The 18,519-nt window shown below is 46.8% G+C and overlaps 1 protein-coding gene across 2 annotated transcripts in view; it reads left to right on the top strand.

Annotated features, from left to right (window-relative positions):
- The window catches only part of SEZ6 (seizure related 6 homolog), an 83,537-nt gene that overhangs the window by 60,818 nt on the left and 4,200 nt on the right, over positions 1-18,519 (top strand). For both annotated transcript variants that reach the window (XM_043999899.1, XM_043999898.1), the window contains exons 5-11: positions 6,723-6,908; positions 11,213-11,381; positions 13,055-13,221; positions 14,364-14,558; positions 14,864-15,002; positions 15,458-15,654; positions 17,971-18,165. In XM_043999899.1, coding sequence (XP_043855834.1) covers positions 6,723-6,908; positions 11,213-11,381; positions 13,055-13,221; positions 14,364-14,558; positions 14,864-15,002; positions 15,458-15,654; positions 17,971-18,165 — 1,248 coding nt within the window. The remainder of the gene's footprint in view (positions 1-6,722; positions 6,909-11,212; positions 11,382-13,054; positions 13,222-14,363; positions 14,559-14,863; positions 15,003-15,457; positions 15,655-17,970; positions 18,166-18,519) is intronic.

Below are 18,519 nucleotides of genomic sequence, written 5' to 3'. Positions count from 1 at the left end.
CTCATTGGAAATTGCTTCTCTTCTGCCTTCAGAATTTCCTTCTGGGGGCAGCTAGGTGGCTCAGTGGATAGAGCACCAGCCCTGGATTCAGGAGTACCTGAGTTCAAATCTGGCCTCAGACACTTAACACTTACTAGCTGTGTGACCCTGGGCAAGTCACTTGACCCCAATTGCCTCATCAAAAAAAAATAATAATAATTTCCTTCTGCAGATTTCCCATCCCTCCTGGGTTGACTATTCAGTCATTTTAGTCATGTCTAATTTTTCGTGACCCCATTTGGGGTTTTCTTGACAAAGATACTGGAGTAGTTTGCCCTTACCTTCTCCAGCTCATTTGACAGATGAAGAAACTGAGGCAAACACGGTTAAATGACTTGTTCAGGGTCACACAGCTAGTTAGTGTCTGAGACCAGATTTGAACTCACAATCCACAGCTATCCACAGTACCACCCAGCTGCCCCTGGGTTGACTGCCTCTATAGAATTTTGATCCATGTGATCTTTATCTTTTATCTGAACATTTTGAAATCTGCTCTCCCAAAAACCTAGAGAGTATGTCAGATGCTTCTTCCCTATCACAAATTCTAAGATGAAGTGGTCACTTCCCAAAGAGTTCCTAGCCCAACAATAAGTTCCACTTGATTGATGAGTATCAGGTTTTTTTAAAATGTAGCTCCCTGTGCAGCTAGGTGGCACAGTGGATAAAGCACTGGCCCTGGATTCAGGAGGATCTGAGTTCAAATCCAGCCTCAGACACTTGACATTTACTAGCTGTGTGACCCTCAGCAAGTCACTTAACCCCCATTGCCCCACAAAAAAAAATGTAGTTCCCTTTATTAATTCTTTCACCTTTTCATGGATGAAATTATCATTAAGGCAAATCTTTAAATTATCAACTGCTCTCTTAGAGAGCGGTAGTAGATGTCTAAATAACTGATAATTAACCATTGACTATGTGTTGTCTCTTCTTCCTAGATTTTAATCTCTTTCTTGCTCTTGTATTTGCAGCCCCAGTGCTTAGTCAGTCGATAAACTAACATTTATCAAGCACCTACTATGTGCCGTCCACTGTGCTAAGTGTTGGGCATACAAAGAAAGTCAAAAGACATCCCCTGCTCTCAAGGAATTCACAGTCTAATGGGGAGCCAACAGGCAACTATGAACGAACAAGATTGATACAGGAGAAACTGGGTGTAATCAGTAGGGGAAAAGCACTAGCATTGAGAAGTATCAGGAAAGCCTTCTTGAAGAAGTTGGAGTTTTAGCTGAGACTTGAAGGAAGCCAAGAAGCCAAGAGGCAGAGAGGAGGAGGGAATGGTGTTCCTGGTATGGGACACAGCCAATGAAAATGCCCAAAGTCAGGAGATGGAGTGTCTGAGGCATAGCAAGGAAGTGGGAGTCATAGTATGATAGTGTGAGGTGTAGGAAGCCTAGAAAGGTAGGAAGGGGCCAAACAGAAGATTTTGATTGATTTTTTTTTTGCGGGGCTATGGGAGTTAAGTGACTTGCCCAGGATCACACAGCTAGTAAGTGTCAAGTATCTGAGGCTGGATTTGAACTCAGGTACTCCTGAATCCAAGGCTAGTGCTTTATCCACTGTACCACCTAGCTGCCCCAAACAGAAGATTTTACATTTGATCCTACAGGCGATAGGGAGTTGACTGAATGGTGGTGAGGGCTAAGGGTAATATGGTGAGACTTTAGGAATATCAGTTTGCAAGCTGATAAACTGGAGGATGAACTGGAGTGGGGAGAGACTTGAGACAGAAATACCAATAAGCTATTGTAATAGTCCAAGGGTAAAGTGATGAGCACCTGCACCAGAGCAGTCAATGTTTCCTCAATGTCACAGAAGAAAAGGAAGAGTATCCAAAAGATATCCAGCAGGTAGTTATGACAGGACTTGGCAGCTGATTGGATCTAAGGGATAAAGAGAGAGGAGTCCAGGATGACAGTTTAGGTATTGAGCTTGGGCAACTGGGAGGCAACTGTAATAAGGAAATTAGGAAGAGATGAAAGTTTGAAGGCAAATATAATAAGCTCAGTTTTGGACATGTTGAGTCAAGATATCTACAGGACATACAATTCAATATGTCTAATAGCCAATTGGAGACAAAAGACTAGAGATGAAGAGAGATTAGGGTTGGACAAGTAAATTTCAGAGTTATTGGCAGAAAGATGATAGGTAAATTCATAGGGACTGAATTCACCAAATGAAATTGTATAGCCAGAGAAGAAAAGAGGGACAGGACAGAGCCTTATGGGACATCTATGGTTAATAAGAGTAATCTGGAGGAAGATTCAGCAAAGGAGACTGAGAAGTGGTCAGATAAGGAGGAGGACCAGGAGAGAAGCCGGGGAGGGAGGGAGGGAGGGAGGGAGAGACAGAGAAAAAACCTAGAGATAAAGGATCAAGGAGAGAGGGGGGAAAGAGAGGGGGGAAAGAGAGGGAGAGAGAGAGAGCGAGAGAGAGAGAGAGAGAGAGAGAGAGAGAGAGAGAGAGAGAGAGAGAGAGAGAGAGAGAGAGAGAGAGAGAAGGGTATCCTGAAAGCCTAGAAAGAAAGGATCAAGGAGAAGAGGTAGCCAATAATGCCAAAGGCTGCACAGAGGTCAAGAAGGATGAGAATTGAAAAAAAGTCTCAGTATTTGGTGATTTAAGAGCTCATTAGTGAGGAATTCTGAAGAGGAGAGTTTCCATTGAATGATGAGCTCAGAAGTCAGAGTGAGTGAGAGGAAAGGAAGGTCATTATTATTTGGCACAATGCCTGGCACATCGTGAGCATTTAATAAATGCTTAGTGTTCATTCATAGGATGATAATAGCTAGTATTTATGTAGCACTTTAAGGTTGCAAAGCTCTTTATAAATATCTCATTCGGGGCAGCTAGATGGCGCAGTGGATAGAGCACTGGCCCTGGATTCAGGAGTACCTGAGTTCAAATCCGGCCTCAGACACTTAACACTTACTAGCTGTGTGACCCTGGGCAAGTCACTTAACCCCAACTGCCTTACTAAAAAAAAAAAAAAAAAAAAAAACAAATAAATATCTCATTCGATCCTCATAACAACCCTGGGAGGTAAGTATTATCATTACCCCCATTAAGGAAACTGAGGCAGCCTGAAGTTAAGTCACTTGCACAGGGTCACACAGCTGGCATCTGAGGCTGAGTTTGATCTTAGGTCTTCTGGAAGGCACCTCTGAGGCCATCTAATCCATTTTACAAATGAGGAAACTGAGGTTAATTGATTTGCTCAAGATCAGGTAGGTAAGTATCAGTGGCAAGATTTGAATCCTAACCCTCAGGCTCCAGAGATAGTGCCCCTTCCACTATACCAAGCTCACTACTATATCAGGCTTCCATAACATACTTGTGATTTTTTTTTCTCTAAACAAACCCTTCATCTGCTTCTTTTCTGCCTCAGTAATCTAGTGACAATATCACCTCTCTTTCTGTCCCCATTGATGTATTCCACCATGCTTCCCTTCCCTTGTTCTTGGATTTCCACGCATGAGTGAGTGTATCTTCCTAATACAGGGCTGTCCCAAAAGTCTTAGTGCCATTTAAAACTTTAATAAGTGGGGGCAGCTAGGTGGTGCAGTGAATAAAGCACCGGCCTTGGATTCAGGAGGACCTGAGTTCAAATCCGGCCTCAGACACTTGACACTTAACTAGCTGTGTGACCGTGGGCAAGTCACTTAACCCTCATTGCCCCATCAAAAAAAATTTTAATAAGCTATTAAAGCTCATCTTAAGCTTCAATAGCTTAAAACTACACTAGGACTTTGGGGACACCCTGTATAGAATGCCACCTCACCCTTTTCCTCTCCTGGTTGATTTGGGGGGGGGGGTTGTTGTTTGTTTTTATCCAGAGCCATACTTCAGTCAAGACTCAGTGAAAGCTGCTCTCTCAGAGTTGCCTCCTTTCATTAGGATCATTAGTTCCCTTGGCTTGCTACCCACCCACCCTTTTCACATTTGAAAATGTATGTACGGGGGCAGCTAGATGGCGCAGTGGATTAAGCACCAGCCCTGGATTCAGGAGTACCTGAGTTCAAATCCAGCCTCAGACACTTAACACTTACTAGCTGTGTGACCCTGGGCAAGTCACTTAACCCTAATTGCTTCAACAAAAAAAAAAAAAGAAAAGAAAAGAAAAAAGAAAAAGAAAATGTATGTACGGTGAGGGGCGGCTAGGTGGCGCAGTGAATAGAGCACCAGCCCTGGAGTCAGGAGGACCTGAGTTCAAATCCGACCTCAGACACTTAACACTTACTAGCTGTGTGACCCTGGGCAAGTCACTTAACCCCAATTGCCTCACCAAAAAAGAAAAGAAAAGAAAATGTATGTACATATGTAAATTTTAAACCCCCAGACATCTCGGTACTTTCTGGTTAACAACTCCATCCCTAGGGCCTGGGGTGGGGGGCGACTTGCCTCAACTCCCACTTCCTCTCCACATCCGGACATCAATTGAGAATGGAATCCATAGATTAAATGGCAAAGGAATCCGCATTCTGATGGCTCAGTTCCGGTAAAGAGATCCTGAAATCTCCCCCAATGAACCCCTACTTCCCCAGGTTAACAGATCTATAGAAAACTGTCCGGCTCCCTGATGGCTCCTGCCAAGAATCAGATGCTCGTCTTTTCTGAATGTGGCCCCTGCCTTTTGCCTCCACTCCCTCCCTTTCATCCTTGCTCCAAAGTCAGCCCAGTCCCAGGGCTGAGGGGACCTGGACCATTCTACAGGATTTGCTGCCACCAGCTGGTCAGAATTGGCATGACGGTTCACCACAGAGCAGGTTATCTATCCCAGTCCCAGACTCCCAGACTGGCCGTTTGCTAGTAAGACTATGAGGTCTAGTCCAGTTCACAAATGAATAAACAAAAGCGAAGAGAAGTTAAGAGATTTGCCTAAGGCCACAAAGCTATTAAGGAGCAGAATGGAAGCCGCTGCCCCTCCCAGGGTTCTTTTCACTGAACCCTCAGCCTAATAAAGCACTGTGCCAGGCATCATTTATTCCTTCTCTAGCCTCAGGGAAGGACTGGGCCTCTCTCCGAAAACAAGGTTTGGGTTATCACCAATGCAAAGGGGGGCAGCTAGGTGGCGCAGTGGGTAAAGCACCAGCCCTAGATTCAGGAGGACCTGAGTTCAAATCTGGCCTCAGACACTTAACACTTACTAGCTGTGTGACTGTGGGCAGGTCATTTAATCCTCATTGCCCCGCTAAAAAAAAAAAATCATCAATGCAAAGGTGGTCATTCTATTTTGTTTTTTGGGTGGGGGTTTTTTTGAGGGGGGCGTTGTATTCAAAAGATTTATTGCACCAAATGCCACAAAGAACTAGATCCAAATGATACCCTTAAAGCAGTACGAAATAAACGTCCAGGGGCAGCTAGATGGCACAGTGGATAAAGCACGGGCCTTGGATTCAGGAGAACCTGAGTTCAAATCCAGCCTCAGACACTTGACACTTAACTAGCTGTGTGACCCTGGGCAAGTCACTTAACCCTCATTGCCCTGCAAAAAAAAACAAACAAAAAAAGAAAGAAAGAAAGAAACTTCCACACAGTTGACATTAATACCTAGCTGACTGATCAAAAAATAAGATGCTTTCAGTCTGTCACAAAAGAAATACAATAATAGCAAAATCCAGAATGTTCTCCTTTTTGCATGACCAGTGAAACTTCAGTATGTCACATTGTTTCTTCCAAGATGCACAGTTCACCATTAAAAGTAACATTCAACTATCTTTACATTAACGGAAAAAAAAAATACTTTATTAATTTTAAAAAAAAAGTAACATTCAGGGGGCAACTAGGTGGCACAATGGAGAGAACACTGGCCCTGGATTCAGGAAGACCTGAGTTCAAATCCGGCCTTAGACACTTGACACTTACTAGCTGTGTGACCCTGGGCAAGTCACTTAACCCTCATACCCCTGAAGAAAAAAGAAGAAAAAAAATGATGCCTTATATTTCTCTCTGGTTTTTTTTATCTTTCATAATCTCATTTTGGTCTTATAACAGTACCCTGTGAGATAGGGAGGGCAAGTTATAACATGTTATAACCTATTTGACATCTAGAAAAGTAGAGACCCAGGTAAAATGACTTGTCTAAAGTCACACAGCAAGTTAGAAGTAACACCGGGCCTAGAACTCATCTCCTTACTCCCAATCCCTCCTTAGCTCTTTCCACCAGATCATGCTCCAAAAAGTATCTGTTACTTTCTTTTTTCTTTTTTTCTTTCTTTCTTTCTTTTTTTGGGGGGCAATGAGGGTTAAGTGACTTACCCAGGGTCACACAGCTAGTTAAGTGTCAAGTGTCTGAGGCTGGATTTGAACTCAGGTCCTCCTGAATCCAGGGCCAGTCCTTTATCCACTGCACCACCTAGCTGCCCCTGCTGTTACTTTCTTTTCTTTTCTTTCTTTTTTTTTGGCAGGGCAATGGGGGTTAAGTGACTTGCCCAGGGTCACACAGCTAGTAAGTGTCAAGTGTCTGAGGCTGGAATTGAACTCAGGTCCTCCTGAATCCAGGGCCGGCACTTTATCTACTGCGCCACCTAGCTGCCCTGACTGCTGTTACTTTCTAATGGAGAAGAAAAGAGACTCTCTCGGACCCTCCCGGTGACCTTCCCCTATCTCAATATACCACAGGATCCATATTTGTCAGACTTGTCCTTCTGTCCTCAGGCGATCGTCACCTTCTTTCTTTTCTCCTTTAGCTTACCTCCTGAGCTGCAGCTTTCCCCAGCGCCCAGCCTACGGGGACGTGGCCGTCACCAGTCTTCACCCTGGTGGCAAAGCCCGCTTCCACTGCACAACTGGCTATCAGCTGCACGGGGCCAGAGTCATCACTTGTCTCAATGCCACCCGGCCCTTCTGGGACTCCCGGGAGCCCACCTGTATAGGTGAGTGACACTCCAAGGGCCAGGGCCTATTTGGGGTGGGGAGCTCATCCCTGCCCTCTTTTCTGCCCTGCCCTGAGCCACCCCAAAGCCCTTAACCTGTGACATCAGTGGAGAAGCCAAGAAAGCAGGCACACTACAAGAAGGAAGAAGGAAGGATGTGACCCTTGGGATCTTTTTGTGGAGGCTAGTTCAGGTTTGAGGCCAATTAAAAGGATCAGTCTAGTCTATTCTATCTGTAAAGGTGTTAAACCATCCCTGACCCACAGGAGCTAAACATGTTTCTCTAGTAGTGGGAAGGGATCTATGTTCCCTAACACAGTCTCTCGGTATCCCTGCACTGGACAAATGATTACCTGGGCAATCCGAATATATACGTACTTTGGACCAGACCTAGGATTTCACTGACATTGCAAGAAAATTCTCTCTCCCAATGGAGACCATACCTGCTCTGTCACTTAAAGTCTTGTCTAGGGCACTGAGAGGTTAAGTAACTTGCCCAGGGTCACACAACCAGTATGAACCCGGGTCTTTCTTTTTTTTTTTTTTTTTTGGCGGGGCAATGGGGGTTAAGTGACTTGCCAGGGTCACACAGCTAGTAAGTGTCAAGTGTCTGAGGCTGGATTTGAACTCAGGTCCTCCTGAATCCAGGGCCGGTGCTTTATCCACTGCGCCACCTAGCCGCCCCAACCCAGGTCTTTCTGATTCCATAACCAGCTCACCAGCCCCTATTACATACTGCCTCTCAGTAATTATAATAGTTCACATTCATAGAATGCTTTATAGTACAAATGCTTTATAAACATCATCTCATTTAAGTAGCAAAGCCCACAAAGAAGAGCTTCCCTTTCAGGGATGAGCAAGTTAATCAATGCTTTAGTTCATGATTTTACAATCTCACAGGAAAGATAGGACAGATTAAAAGGGTAGATTCTTGTCCACTTCATTGCCTCACATTTGGAAAACAATTTACAGTTTCCTCATGCCTTTGAGATCTCCCATATAGTGACATATAGAAAAACAATTTCCCATAGAGATAATTAAACATTGATTAAGTGTCTACTATGTGCCAGGCACTGTCCTAAGTGCTAGTCATACAAAAAGCGGCAAAAGACAGTCCCTGCCTTCCAGGAGCTTACGATCTAAGCTGGGAGATAACATACAAATAAAAATAAACTCTATACAGGATAAATAGGAAATAATTAACAGAGGGAAGGCCCTAGAATTAAGAGAGGTTAGGGGAGGGCAGCTAGGGGGCACAGTGAATAAAGCACTGGCCCTGGATTCAGGAGGACATGAGTTCAAATCTGACCTCAAACACTTGATACTTACTAGCTGTGTGACTCTGGGCAAGTCACTTAACCCTCATTGCCCTGAAAAAAAAAAAAAAGAACAGAGGAGAATGCCCAGAGCAGAGAGATGGAGGCTCTTATTCGAGGAACAGCCAGGAGGCCAGTGTCACTGCATCAAAGAGTACATGGTGGGAAGTGAGGCATAAGCGGACTGAAAAGGCAGGAGGGGCTAGGTCATGAAGGGCTTTGAATGCCAAACAGAACATTTTGTATTTGATGCTGGAGGCAGGGGCAGCTAGGTGGCGCAGTGGATAGAGCACTGGCCCTGGAGTCAGGAGGACCTGAGTTCAAATTCGGCCTCAGACATTTAACACTTACTAGCTGTGTGACCCTGGGCAAATCACTTAACCCCAATTGCCTCACCAAAAAAAAAAAGAAAGAAAGATGCTGGAGGCAATGGGGAGCCACTGGAATTTATAGGGGGAGGGTGACATGATCAGAACTTTGTTTTAGGAAAATCTCATTAGTGGATAAATGGAGGATGGATTGGTTGCAGTGGGGAGAGATTTGAGGGAGGCAGACCCACCAGCAGGATATCCCCATAGTCCAGATGTAAGCAGTGACAACCTGCATCAGCAATGTCAGAGAGAAGGGGGCAGAATCAGAGACATTGCAAAGGTTAAAGTCAACAGGCCTTGATGGGGGGGAGGTGAGAGATGGTGACGAGTTCAGGATGACCCCTAGGTTATGAACCCTTGGGACCAGGAGGATAGCGATGCCCTTGGCAATAACTGGGAAAGTGGGTTTAGGGAGGAAGAGAATGGGTTCAATTTGGGATGTGTTGAGTTTAAAATATCTCCTGCACATCCAGCTTGAGATGTCTGACAGGCAGTTGGAGATGGGAGGTCAGCAGAGAAGTTGAGGCAGGAATGTAGATTTGAGAGTCACCAGCACAGGCATCAAAGCCAAGAGAAGTAGAGAAATGAGGCAGCCAGGATCATCCCCACTTCAGAGATGAGAAACCTGAAGTTCAAGAGTGTCTTGCCCCCATATCACAAAACTAATATATGATGGAGCCCAAAGTGGTGTCCCCAACTCCCAAGTCAGGGCTCTACCAGCTCCACCCCAAAATGTATAGACACAGCCTGGGAGGAGCACATACATAATAATTAGGAGAATTCTGCCTGTGCATGGAGGGAGTGCTGGTGACATTGGGAAGCTCAGTGGGAGACTGGAGGATAGCTGGCATCCATCAGAAAAGTAGGAGTGGGGCAGCTAGGAGGGGCTGCAGTGGATAGAGCACTGGCCCTGGATTCAGGAGGACCTGAGTTCAAATTCGACCTCAGACACTTGACACTTATTAGCTGTGTGACCTTAGGCGAGTCACTTAACCCCAATTGCCTCACCAAAAAAAAAAGAAAGAAAGAAAGAAAGAAAGAAAGAAAGAAAGAAAGAAAGAAAGAAAGAAAGAAAGAAAGAAAGAAAGAAAGAAAGAAAGAAAGAAAGAAAGAAAGGAGTCTTGGGGGAAATTGTCTTGGAGGGAAGAGATAGAACTTGGCAGACAGGAAGAGAGAAGTATTCAGTTTTCTTTTAATAACTTTTTTCAGTTATGAAGCATTTTTTTCTCCATCCCATCTCACCAAGCCCCTGCTGGGAAAAGGACAGAAGAAAAAGAAATACAAACCCTTTGTATCATACAAGCACAGTCAAAGCAAACATATTCCTACACTGGCCATCTCTAAAACCGTGTGTCCCATTCTGCATATTAACCCATCACTCATCTGTCTTAAAGTGGGTCTCCGTCCTCCAGCCTCTGGAGTCACAGTCGATCACTGAGTTGATCAGAGTTCCTGAGTCCATCAGAAGGGTCAGGTTTTACAATACTGATGTTGTAGTATAAACTTTTCTGCTAATTCTGCTCATTTCAGTTTGCATCAGTTCATACAAACCCTCCCTGTTTCCTCTGACAGCATCCTCTTCATCATTTTTTACGGCATGATATTTTTGGGGGGGGCAGGGCAATGAGGGTTAAGTGACTTGCCCAGGGTCACATAGCTAGTAAGTGTCAAATGTCTGAGGGTGGTTTTGAACTCAAGTCCTCCTAAATCCAGGGCCAGTACTTTATCCACTGCTCCACCTAGCTGCCCCTCTTACGACATAATATTTCATTCCATTCATATGCCATAATTTATTCAGCCATTCCCCAATTAATGGGCACCCCCTCCTTAGCACCCAGTTCTCTACCACTACAAAAAGAGATGCTATAAATATTTTTGTCCCTAAAGGACCTCTTTCTCTTTCTTTGATTTCTTAGGGGCATGAGCCTAGCCCTCATATTGCTGGGTCGAAGGGTAGGCACGGTTTAGCAACTTTGGGGGCATAGTTCCAAATTCCTTTCCAGAGTGGCCAGAGCAATTCACAAGTGGTTTTTAAATACTCAAGAAAGCAGAGGCAAGGACCTGAAACCTGAGTGGAAGCAGAGAGGACTGAGAGGAAGAGGACAGGAAGGAGGATAGGAAGAGGCATGGAAGATGAAGCCTGGAAGATAACAGGAGAGAGAAGCAAACAGTTGGGTGGAAGAGCTTAATCTTGTTTTCATTTCAGAAGTGGTTAACAAGGACCTGGAAAGTAAGAGCTACTGACTTTAGACTCACAGGACCTGGGTTCAAATCCTGCCTTTAAGACTTACTACCTGAGTGACCTTGAACAAATCACTTCAGCCCCATGGGCCTCAGTTTCCCCAGGTGTAAAATAAATGGATGGATTCTGAGGTCCCTTCCAGCTTTTTTTTGGGGGGGGGTATAGGGGTTAAGTGACTTGCCCAGGGTCACACAGCTAGTAAGTGCCAAGTGTCTGAGGCCGGATTTGAACTCAGGTCCTCCTGAATCCAGGGCTGGTACTTTATCCACTGCGCCACCTAGCTGCCCCCCACCATTCTAGCTTTAGACCTACGATCCTGTATCTTCGTGATGCCTGCCTATTTAACTAAACCTGTGTTTCACCCCTGCCTGACAGCTGCTTGTGGAGGGGTAATCCGAAATGCCACGACTGGCCGAATCGTGTCCCCCGGCTACCCTGGGAACTACAGTAATAACCTCACCTGTCACTGGCTGCTGGAGGCTCCGATGGGACAACGCTTACATCTCCACTTTGAGAAGGTTTCCTTGGCAGAGGATGATGACAGGTAACAAGCCAACTGGGGAGTCTACCAGTATGCTGTCAGCTAGGGTCAGCCCCGGCCATTCAGTTCAACCAGCACTTGTGGTTTAATCTTATTTTTATTGTTCTTTTGTTTTCACATTCCCTTCATTTCAGAATATATTCCTTCCCCAATCCAGCAGGCCATCCCTCATAAGATAGACATAAAAAGAAAGAGGGGAAAAGGAAAAAAGGGCATTTCAGCAAAACCAATGGACATACCAACCACAACACAGTGTAAGGAGCCCAGGCTCCAGAGGCAGAGGATCTGGGTTCAAATCCCACCTTTGTTACTATCTGTATAATTTGGGGCATATCATTCTACCTCCCAGGACTCAGTTTCTCCATCTATAAAACGAGGGGATTGAACTAGACGACCTCTGAAGTCTCTCCCAGCTCGAGCTCTATAATGTTATGAACTGCACCTACAATGTACACAATATTCCGATCCGGCCTCAGACACTTGACACTTGCTAGCTGTGTGACTCTGGGCAAGCCACTTAACCCCAATTGCCTCAAACATCCGGGACTATCTCCAGTTATCCTGATCTCTATCTTGCCACTGGACCCAGATGGTTCTGGAGGAGAGAGTGAGGTTGGTGACCTCACACAGCCCTCCCTCATTTAAATCCAATTCAGTGCAAGTCACGATATCACTTCCCGATGTCATGGTCCTCTTTCAGAATGAAGGACAAACAATAACCACAATGTTCTGCATCCACTGTCCCCCATTCTCTGCAAAGAGGGGAGGGGGATGCCTTTTTCTCAGATCTTCTCTGAGACCAAGCTTGGTCATTATAATCACACAGGTGCCACTTTTCCAATGAGCATTTTAAAAGTGGTTCCTTTTGTGCCTAGCACTGTGCTATACCCTGGGGAGACCAAACAGAAATTAAACCCTCCCTGTCCTAAAAGAGTTTACATTCTATGGAGAGAAGCATGACACAGCTAAGTAAATCAAAATCTATGGGAAAACAATACAAGGTGATCTGGGGTGGAGGGGGGAGGTACAATCCCAAAAGGCTCCATCTAAGAAGTGCCCTTAAAAGAAGCTGGGAGAGGGCAGCTAGGTGGCGCAGTAGAGAGAGCACCGGCCCTGGATTCAGGAGGACCTGAGTTCAGATCCAACCTCAGACACTTAACACTGACTAGCTATGTGACTCTGGGCAAGTCACTTAACCCCAATTGCCTCACCAAAAAAAGAAGAAGAAGAAGAAGAAGAAGAAGAAGAAGAAGAAGAAGAAGAAGAAGAAGAAGCTGGGGATGCTGAAAGGTTCTGAACACTGACCTAAGAGCCCAGTGGTTTGCCCAGATCACTTGTCAGACCTTGTTGAGTTCCCAGGACGACCCCTACAGGTGTGTGAGGGGCGGGGGGGGGGGAGAAACCATATCTGTCCCATATCCCTCTAGCTAAATTTGGGCCCCCTCTGTGGAAAGGGGTAGGGATGCAATAGTCATTCAATCTAAACCTCTCAGCTATTAGGAACTACCCAAAATACTACCCTATGGTTTGTAAATATTGTATGCCTAACTCTTGTGTAAGAGTGTAAGCTACTTGAGGGCAGTATCCAGTATAGTGTCTGACAAGTATATAGTAGGTGCTTAATGCATGCTGGTCGGTTGGTTAACTGACTGATTGTTGCGGGTGGGTGTCCCCAGACTCATCATCCGAAATGGAGACACAGTAGAGGCTCCCCCAGTGTATGACTCCTACGAGGTTGAGTATCTGCCCATTGAGGGCTTGCTCAGTGCTGGCCGCCATTTCTTCGTGGAACTCACCACAGACAGCAGCGGGGCAGCAGCAGGCGTGGCACTGCGTTATGAGGGTGAGCCAAGCTCCTCACCTGCCATGGGGCCCCACAGCCATGTTTTCCTCCTTTCTGCAAACTCTTCTGTTGCCCACTGTCTCTGTCATTCACCATCTCTCTGTCTTGATATTTCCCTGTCTCTGATCATCTACAACCTGTCTTCTGTCTATCCCAGTCTCTATGATCTTTGACCTGTTGCATGCTTTCCCTCAGGGGCCCCCCCTCTCTCCTTTCTTTCCTTTCTACCTCTCATCTCTCTTAGTCTCCTTTCCTCTCTCCCTCCCTCCCATCTTTCTCTCTCATCTCTCCTTTCTCTCCCTTCTTTCTCCTTTTTCTCTTTTTTCTCCCTCTCATCTTAGTCTCCTTCCCTCTCTCCCTCCCATCTTTCTCTCTCATCTCTCTCCTTTCTCTCTCCCCCTTCTCTCTCCATCTTTCTTTCTCCTTTCCTTTCTCCTTCTCATCTCTTCGTCTCCTCTCTCTTCCTCCCTCTCATCTCTCTCCCTCCCTCCTCTCTTTCTCTCATCTCTCTCCTTTGTCTTCCTCCCCTTTCTCTCTCATTTCTTTATCTCTACGTCTTTGTCTCCTTTCTTTCCCTCCCTCCCATCTTTCTCTCCCTCCCTCCCCTCTCTCTCATCTCTCTCCTTTCTCTCTCTCCCTTTTCTCTCTCCTTTCTTTCTCTCATTTCTTTCCTTTCTTCCTCTCATCTCTCTGCCTTTGTCTCCTTCCCTCTCCCCTCCCATCTCTCTCCTCTCCTCTCTCATCTCTCTTTATCTCCTCTACCTAGCCCCATTCTACCCCCTAAGGCCAAATTTGGGGTTTCAGCAGTCATTTTTGCCACTTAGATCCCCAAGACACACAAGGGATGGTTTTCCCAGAGTCTTGAGGGGTTTGAGAGGTCCAAGATCTTCCCATAATGTTGCCTTGCTATCTCAGGGCCTCCTCTGACATGAGATATTATGCCTCAGTTCTCGAAGGCCTAAGGGCAGAATACAGCTTCTTGGGCTATAGAATCAGAGGCAGAGGTGGTGACAGAGGCATCCAGCTGGCGAGGGACCCTCTGCATGTATCCCCATGGTCACTCCAGAGAGCCAGGTGCAGGAGGGCAGAGAGGGCCACAGGAGTCAGCTCCTGCCTCCTGAGGCAGCCCCTGTGGCTTGTAGCCTTTCAACAGGGCCACTGTTATGAGCCCTTCGTGAAATACGGCAACTTCAGCAGCAGCGCCGCCTCCTACCCCGTGGGCACCACCGTGGAGTTCAGCTGTGACCCAGGCTACACGCTGGAACAGGGATCCATCATCATTGAGTGTGTTGACCCCCACGACCCCCAGTGGAATGAGACTGAGCCTGCCTGCCGAGGTCAGCAATCAAGGGAAGGCCAGGGATTGCCAACAGGGCACAGCTGTGGGTGGGCACCCCTCATGCTAGGCAGGAGGGATAGCCTCAGGCATGGGCAAGGAAGAGGAAGAGATTGGGTGGCAGAAGAGGGAGGTATAACACTGGGCAGGATAATAGATACCTGCGGTGGGGCTGGACCCAAAGGAGGGGAGCATCGAAGAAAGGGGACTTCCAATCCCTCTTTGGAAATCCAAAGGGGGCAAGCGGAAGAGTAGGCCTAAGCCTCAGCCCGCTGTCCTGCCTGCCCCCTGCTCCTCTCCACCAAGCTGTGTGCAGCGGAGAGATCACAGATTCCGCTGGCGTGGTGCTCTCCCCCAACTGGCCCGAGCCCTATGGCAAAGGACAGGACTGCATCTGGGGTCTGCACGTGGAGGAGGATAAACGCATCATGCTGGACATCCGTGTGTGAGTGGACTAAAGGGGGGCCTCTGGTAAAGGAAGGGGAGGGCTCTCCCCAAGCCCCAAGAGGGATCAGAACAGAAGAGACAAAAATATTCCTGAGGATGCAGAGGAAAGATCTGGATTCAAATCCTACTTTCACACTTAGCACCTAAGTGGCCTTGGGCAAGTCACTTAACCCTGCAGGCCTCACTTTATCAGTATAAAAAAGGATTTAGATTAGATGTACCTTTCAAAGTCCTGTCTAGCTCAAGATGTGTGAGCCTCTTAGTCTAGATCATTTACACTTCCCTAATCTGTAAAATGGAGGGGTCGGACTAGTCTGAGGTCTCTTCCTGTTCTACGGTTCCTAAGCCCTATCTTCTCCTCTTGCCCAGTGGGTTTCCTTGGCTCTGCCCTCAGTCCTGATGGCACCCACTTCTCCCCCCTCCTCCCCATCCCATCCCTTCACCCTGGAACAGGCTTCGGATTGGCCAAGGGGATGTGCTGACCTTCTACGACGGGGACGATCTCACTGCCCGGGTACTAGGGCAGTACTCGAGCACCCACAGACACTTCAAGCTGTTCACCTCCATGGCGGATGTCACCATCCAGTTCCAGTCAGACCCTGGGGCTTCTGCCGTGGGCTACCAGCAGGGTTTTGTCATCCACTTCTTTGGTGAGCCCACCTCCGTGTCACCCCTGACCGTTTTGCTCTCACCCCATGCAGAGAGGCAGCCAGCCCTTGGCATCAGGGAAGACTTCCTGAAAGAAGGAAATGACTGAAAGGGGAGGGAGAGAGCTCAGGAAAGAAGAGAGGGAAGGTGGAAAATGGGATGAGATGCCATAGAAACGGGGTAATGAGAGTGGGGGAGACCAACATGAAGGAGATGAGATGCTCTAGCCCAAAGCTTCTTAAACTGTGGGTCATGACCCCATGGGGTTGTGTAACTGAATGTGGGGGTCACAAAAAATCTGGCAACCGTAAAAGGTTATGTATAGGGGCAGCTAGGTGGCTCAGTGGATAAGGCACCAGCCTTGGATTCAGGAGGGCCTGAGTTCAAACCCAGCCTCAGACACTTACTAGCTGTGTGACCCTGGGCAAGTCACTTAACCCCCGTTGCCCTGAAAAAAGAAAAACAAACAAACAAACAAAAAAAGGTTATATATACCTATTTTATATACCTGTACACCCGAGGTCATGTAAAAATTTTTTGGGTGATCATGAGCGGAAAAAGTTTAAGAAGCCCTACTCTAGCCTAGGAAAGCAAGGCTAAGGGGGACGCAAGAAGAGTCTCCAAAGTTCTGAAAGGATATTATTGAGAAGAAAATTACCTTCTCCTCTCCATCTCCTCTGAGTACCCACTAAGAAAAAAACAATGTGGGGCAGCTAGGTGGTACAGTGGATAGAGCACTGGCCCTGGAGTCAGGAGGACCTGAGTTCAAATCCAGCCTCAGACACTTAACACTTACTAGCTGTGTGACCCTGGGCAAGTCACTTAACCCCAACTGCCTCACTAAAAAAAAAAAAAAGATAAAAACAATGTACTTTCATTGCAACAGAAAGACTTTAAGTCAGATATCAGAAAGAACTTCCCTTCAAGGCTGAGTTTCATATATTTGGAGCTGCAAGGGACCTCAGATGCCATCTGTCCAAATCCCTCCCCCCATTTTACAGATGAGGCTACTGAGGTCCAAGAGGGCCAAGTGACTTGCCTGGCATAGCACAGGTAGTAAGAATGGTAGGATTCGAACCTGGGACCTCAGACTCCAGAAGTAATAGGTTCTGATGTACTACGATGCCATCTCATAAGGCTATATGATTTATCTGAAATCACAGAGGTAATTAATGATGGAACCAGGGCTTGAACCCATGTTCTCTGACTCCAAAACAAATGCTCCTTGGAGGCTTCCAATGAACATCTGCTGATTGATGGGAAAAGGCCAAGAGTATACAGGAGACGCAGCATGAGAGTAGGGAAAGAGCATTGGAGTAAAAATCTAGAGACTTGGTTCTAGGCACAGCTCGATTGTTAACTACCTGTGTGACCTTGGACAAGTCACTTTCCCTCTGGGGGGCTCCAGTTACCTCATCTCTGAAGTTTCTTGAAGCTCTCACATTCTGGGGATGACCCTTGAGAAAAGAAGGCAAAGCCAAGGTTAGGGAGGTGGGGCCAAGTGGGGCAGGGGCATGTCCTGGGCTGGAAATAAGGGAAGATGGTGGCATGTCTTTCCATGAAGGTCTTTAACAATAGATAAGACACAAGTGCAGCCCCACTCCTTACACACACACACCATTATCTAGTGAGATACAGGCTCTAGGGGCAAGGAAGTGACTGAGGTGATCTGAGAGAAGGAAAGCGAAGGAGGGAGAGAGAGACACAGAGAGAGACAGAGAGGAGGAAGAAAAAGAGAGAGAGGGAGAGAGAAAGAAACATAAAAGGGATAGGGAAAGGGAGAGAAAGTGGGAGAGTAAAGGAGAGAGGAGGGGAGGGGGAGAGACAGAGACAGAGAGACAGAGAGAGACAAAGACAGATGAGGGCATGGGGGCAGCCTGATATACTGCAGAGATCTGGCTTTACAATCAGGTGATCTGGGTTCAAATTCCACCCCTGACACTTATTACTTATATAAGTTACTTAACCTACCTGACTCTCAATTTCCCCACCTATAAAATTATGGAGTTAGACTAAGACAGCTCCTGAGGTCTCGTCCTGCTCTTGATAGATTATCTAAGCAAAGGTGATGGAGAAGCATAGGCTACTAGAACCCTGAAGTTGGCAAGGTTACCCAACAAAGGGCAAAGCCTGCACAAAGTGGGGCATGTGGGCAGCCTTTAGGGCAATGAAGAAAGATTCACCAAGTCTCTTACAGATTGGACTGATGCCTGGGATAGTCTGGTTCTTCCCTGCCATGTACTTAGGGTAGGAAGGGCCCACCTCAGTTCTCCCCAGCCCCACCATGGGCCTGAGCCTCGACATGCCTTTGTCTCCAGAGGTGCCCCGCAATGACACATGCCCAGAGCTGCCAGAGATCTCCAACGGCTGGAAGAGTGCTTCCCAACCTGAGCTGGTCCATGGCACTGTGGTCACCTTCCAGTGCTACCCTGGCTTTGAAGTAACTGGAGCCAACACCCTCATGTGCCAGTGGGATCTCACCTGGAGTGAAGACCTGCCCACCTGTCAGAGGGGTGAGTGGTGTAAAGAATTAATTGTTATTTGAGGTTTTTATGCCTTGATACGCACTGGCCTGGGGCTCCGCAAACCACATGGTGCCAGGGCTCTGGCACCTCACGTCATCACCACTCGCCAACACCTACATGGGCCTGGCAAAATTATAATGATTGGAAGCCTAGTGAGGGTAGTCATGTGACTGTCAGAGCAGCCATCCCATTGGCTGGGGCTGTGTGGGGTGTTTCTAGGTTTGGGGGAGGAGAATTGGGCATTCTAGGTGGAAGCTGGAAAGCGACAGGTGTTCTGCTGTGTATTTTCAGGGGATTCCTGGGCGGTGGTATTTTTTCAGGTATTATAATTTCCCTTTCCCC

The sequence above is a fragment of the Dromiciops gliroides genome, chromosome 4, assembly GCF_019393635.1.
Source record: "Dromiciops gliroides isolate mDroGli1 chromosome 4, mDroGli1.pri, whole genome shotgun sequence".
NCBI classification, from domain to species: Eukaryota; Metazoa; Chordata; class Mammalia; order Microbiotheria; family Microbiotheriidae; genus Dromiciops; species Dromiciops gliroides.
This window is presented reverse-complemented; position numbering and strand designations above follow the sequence as displayed.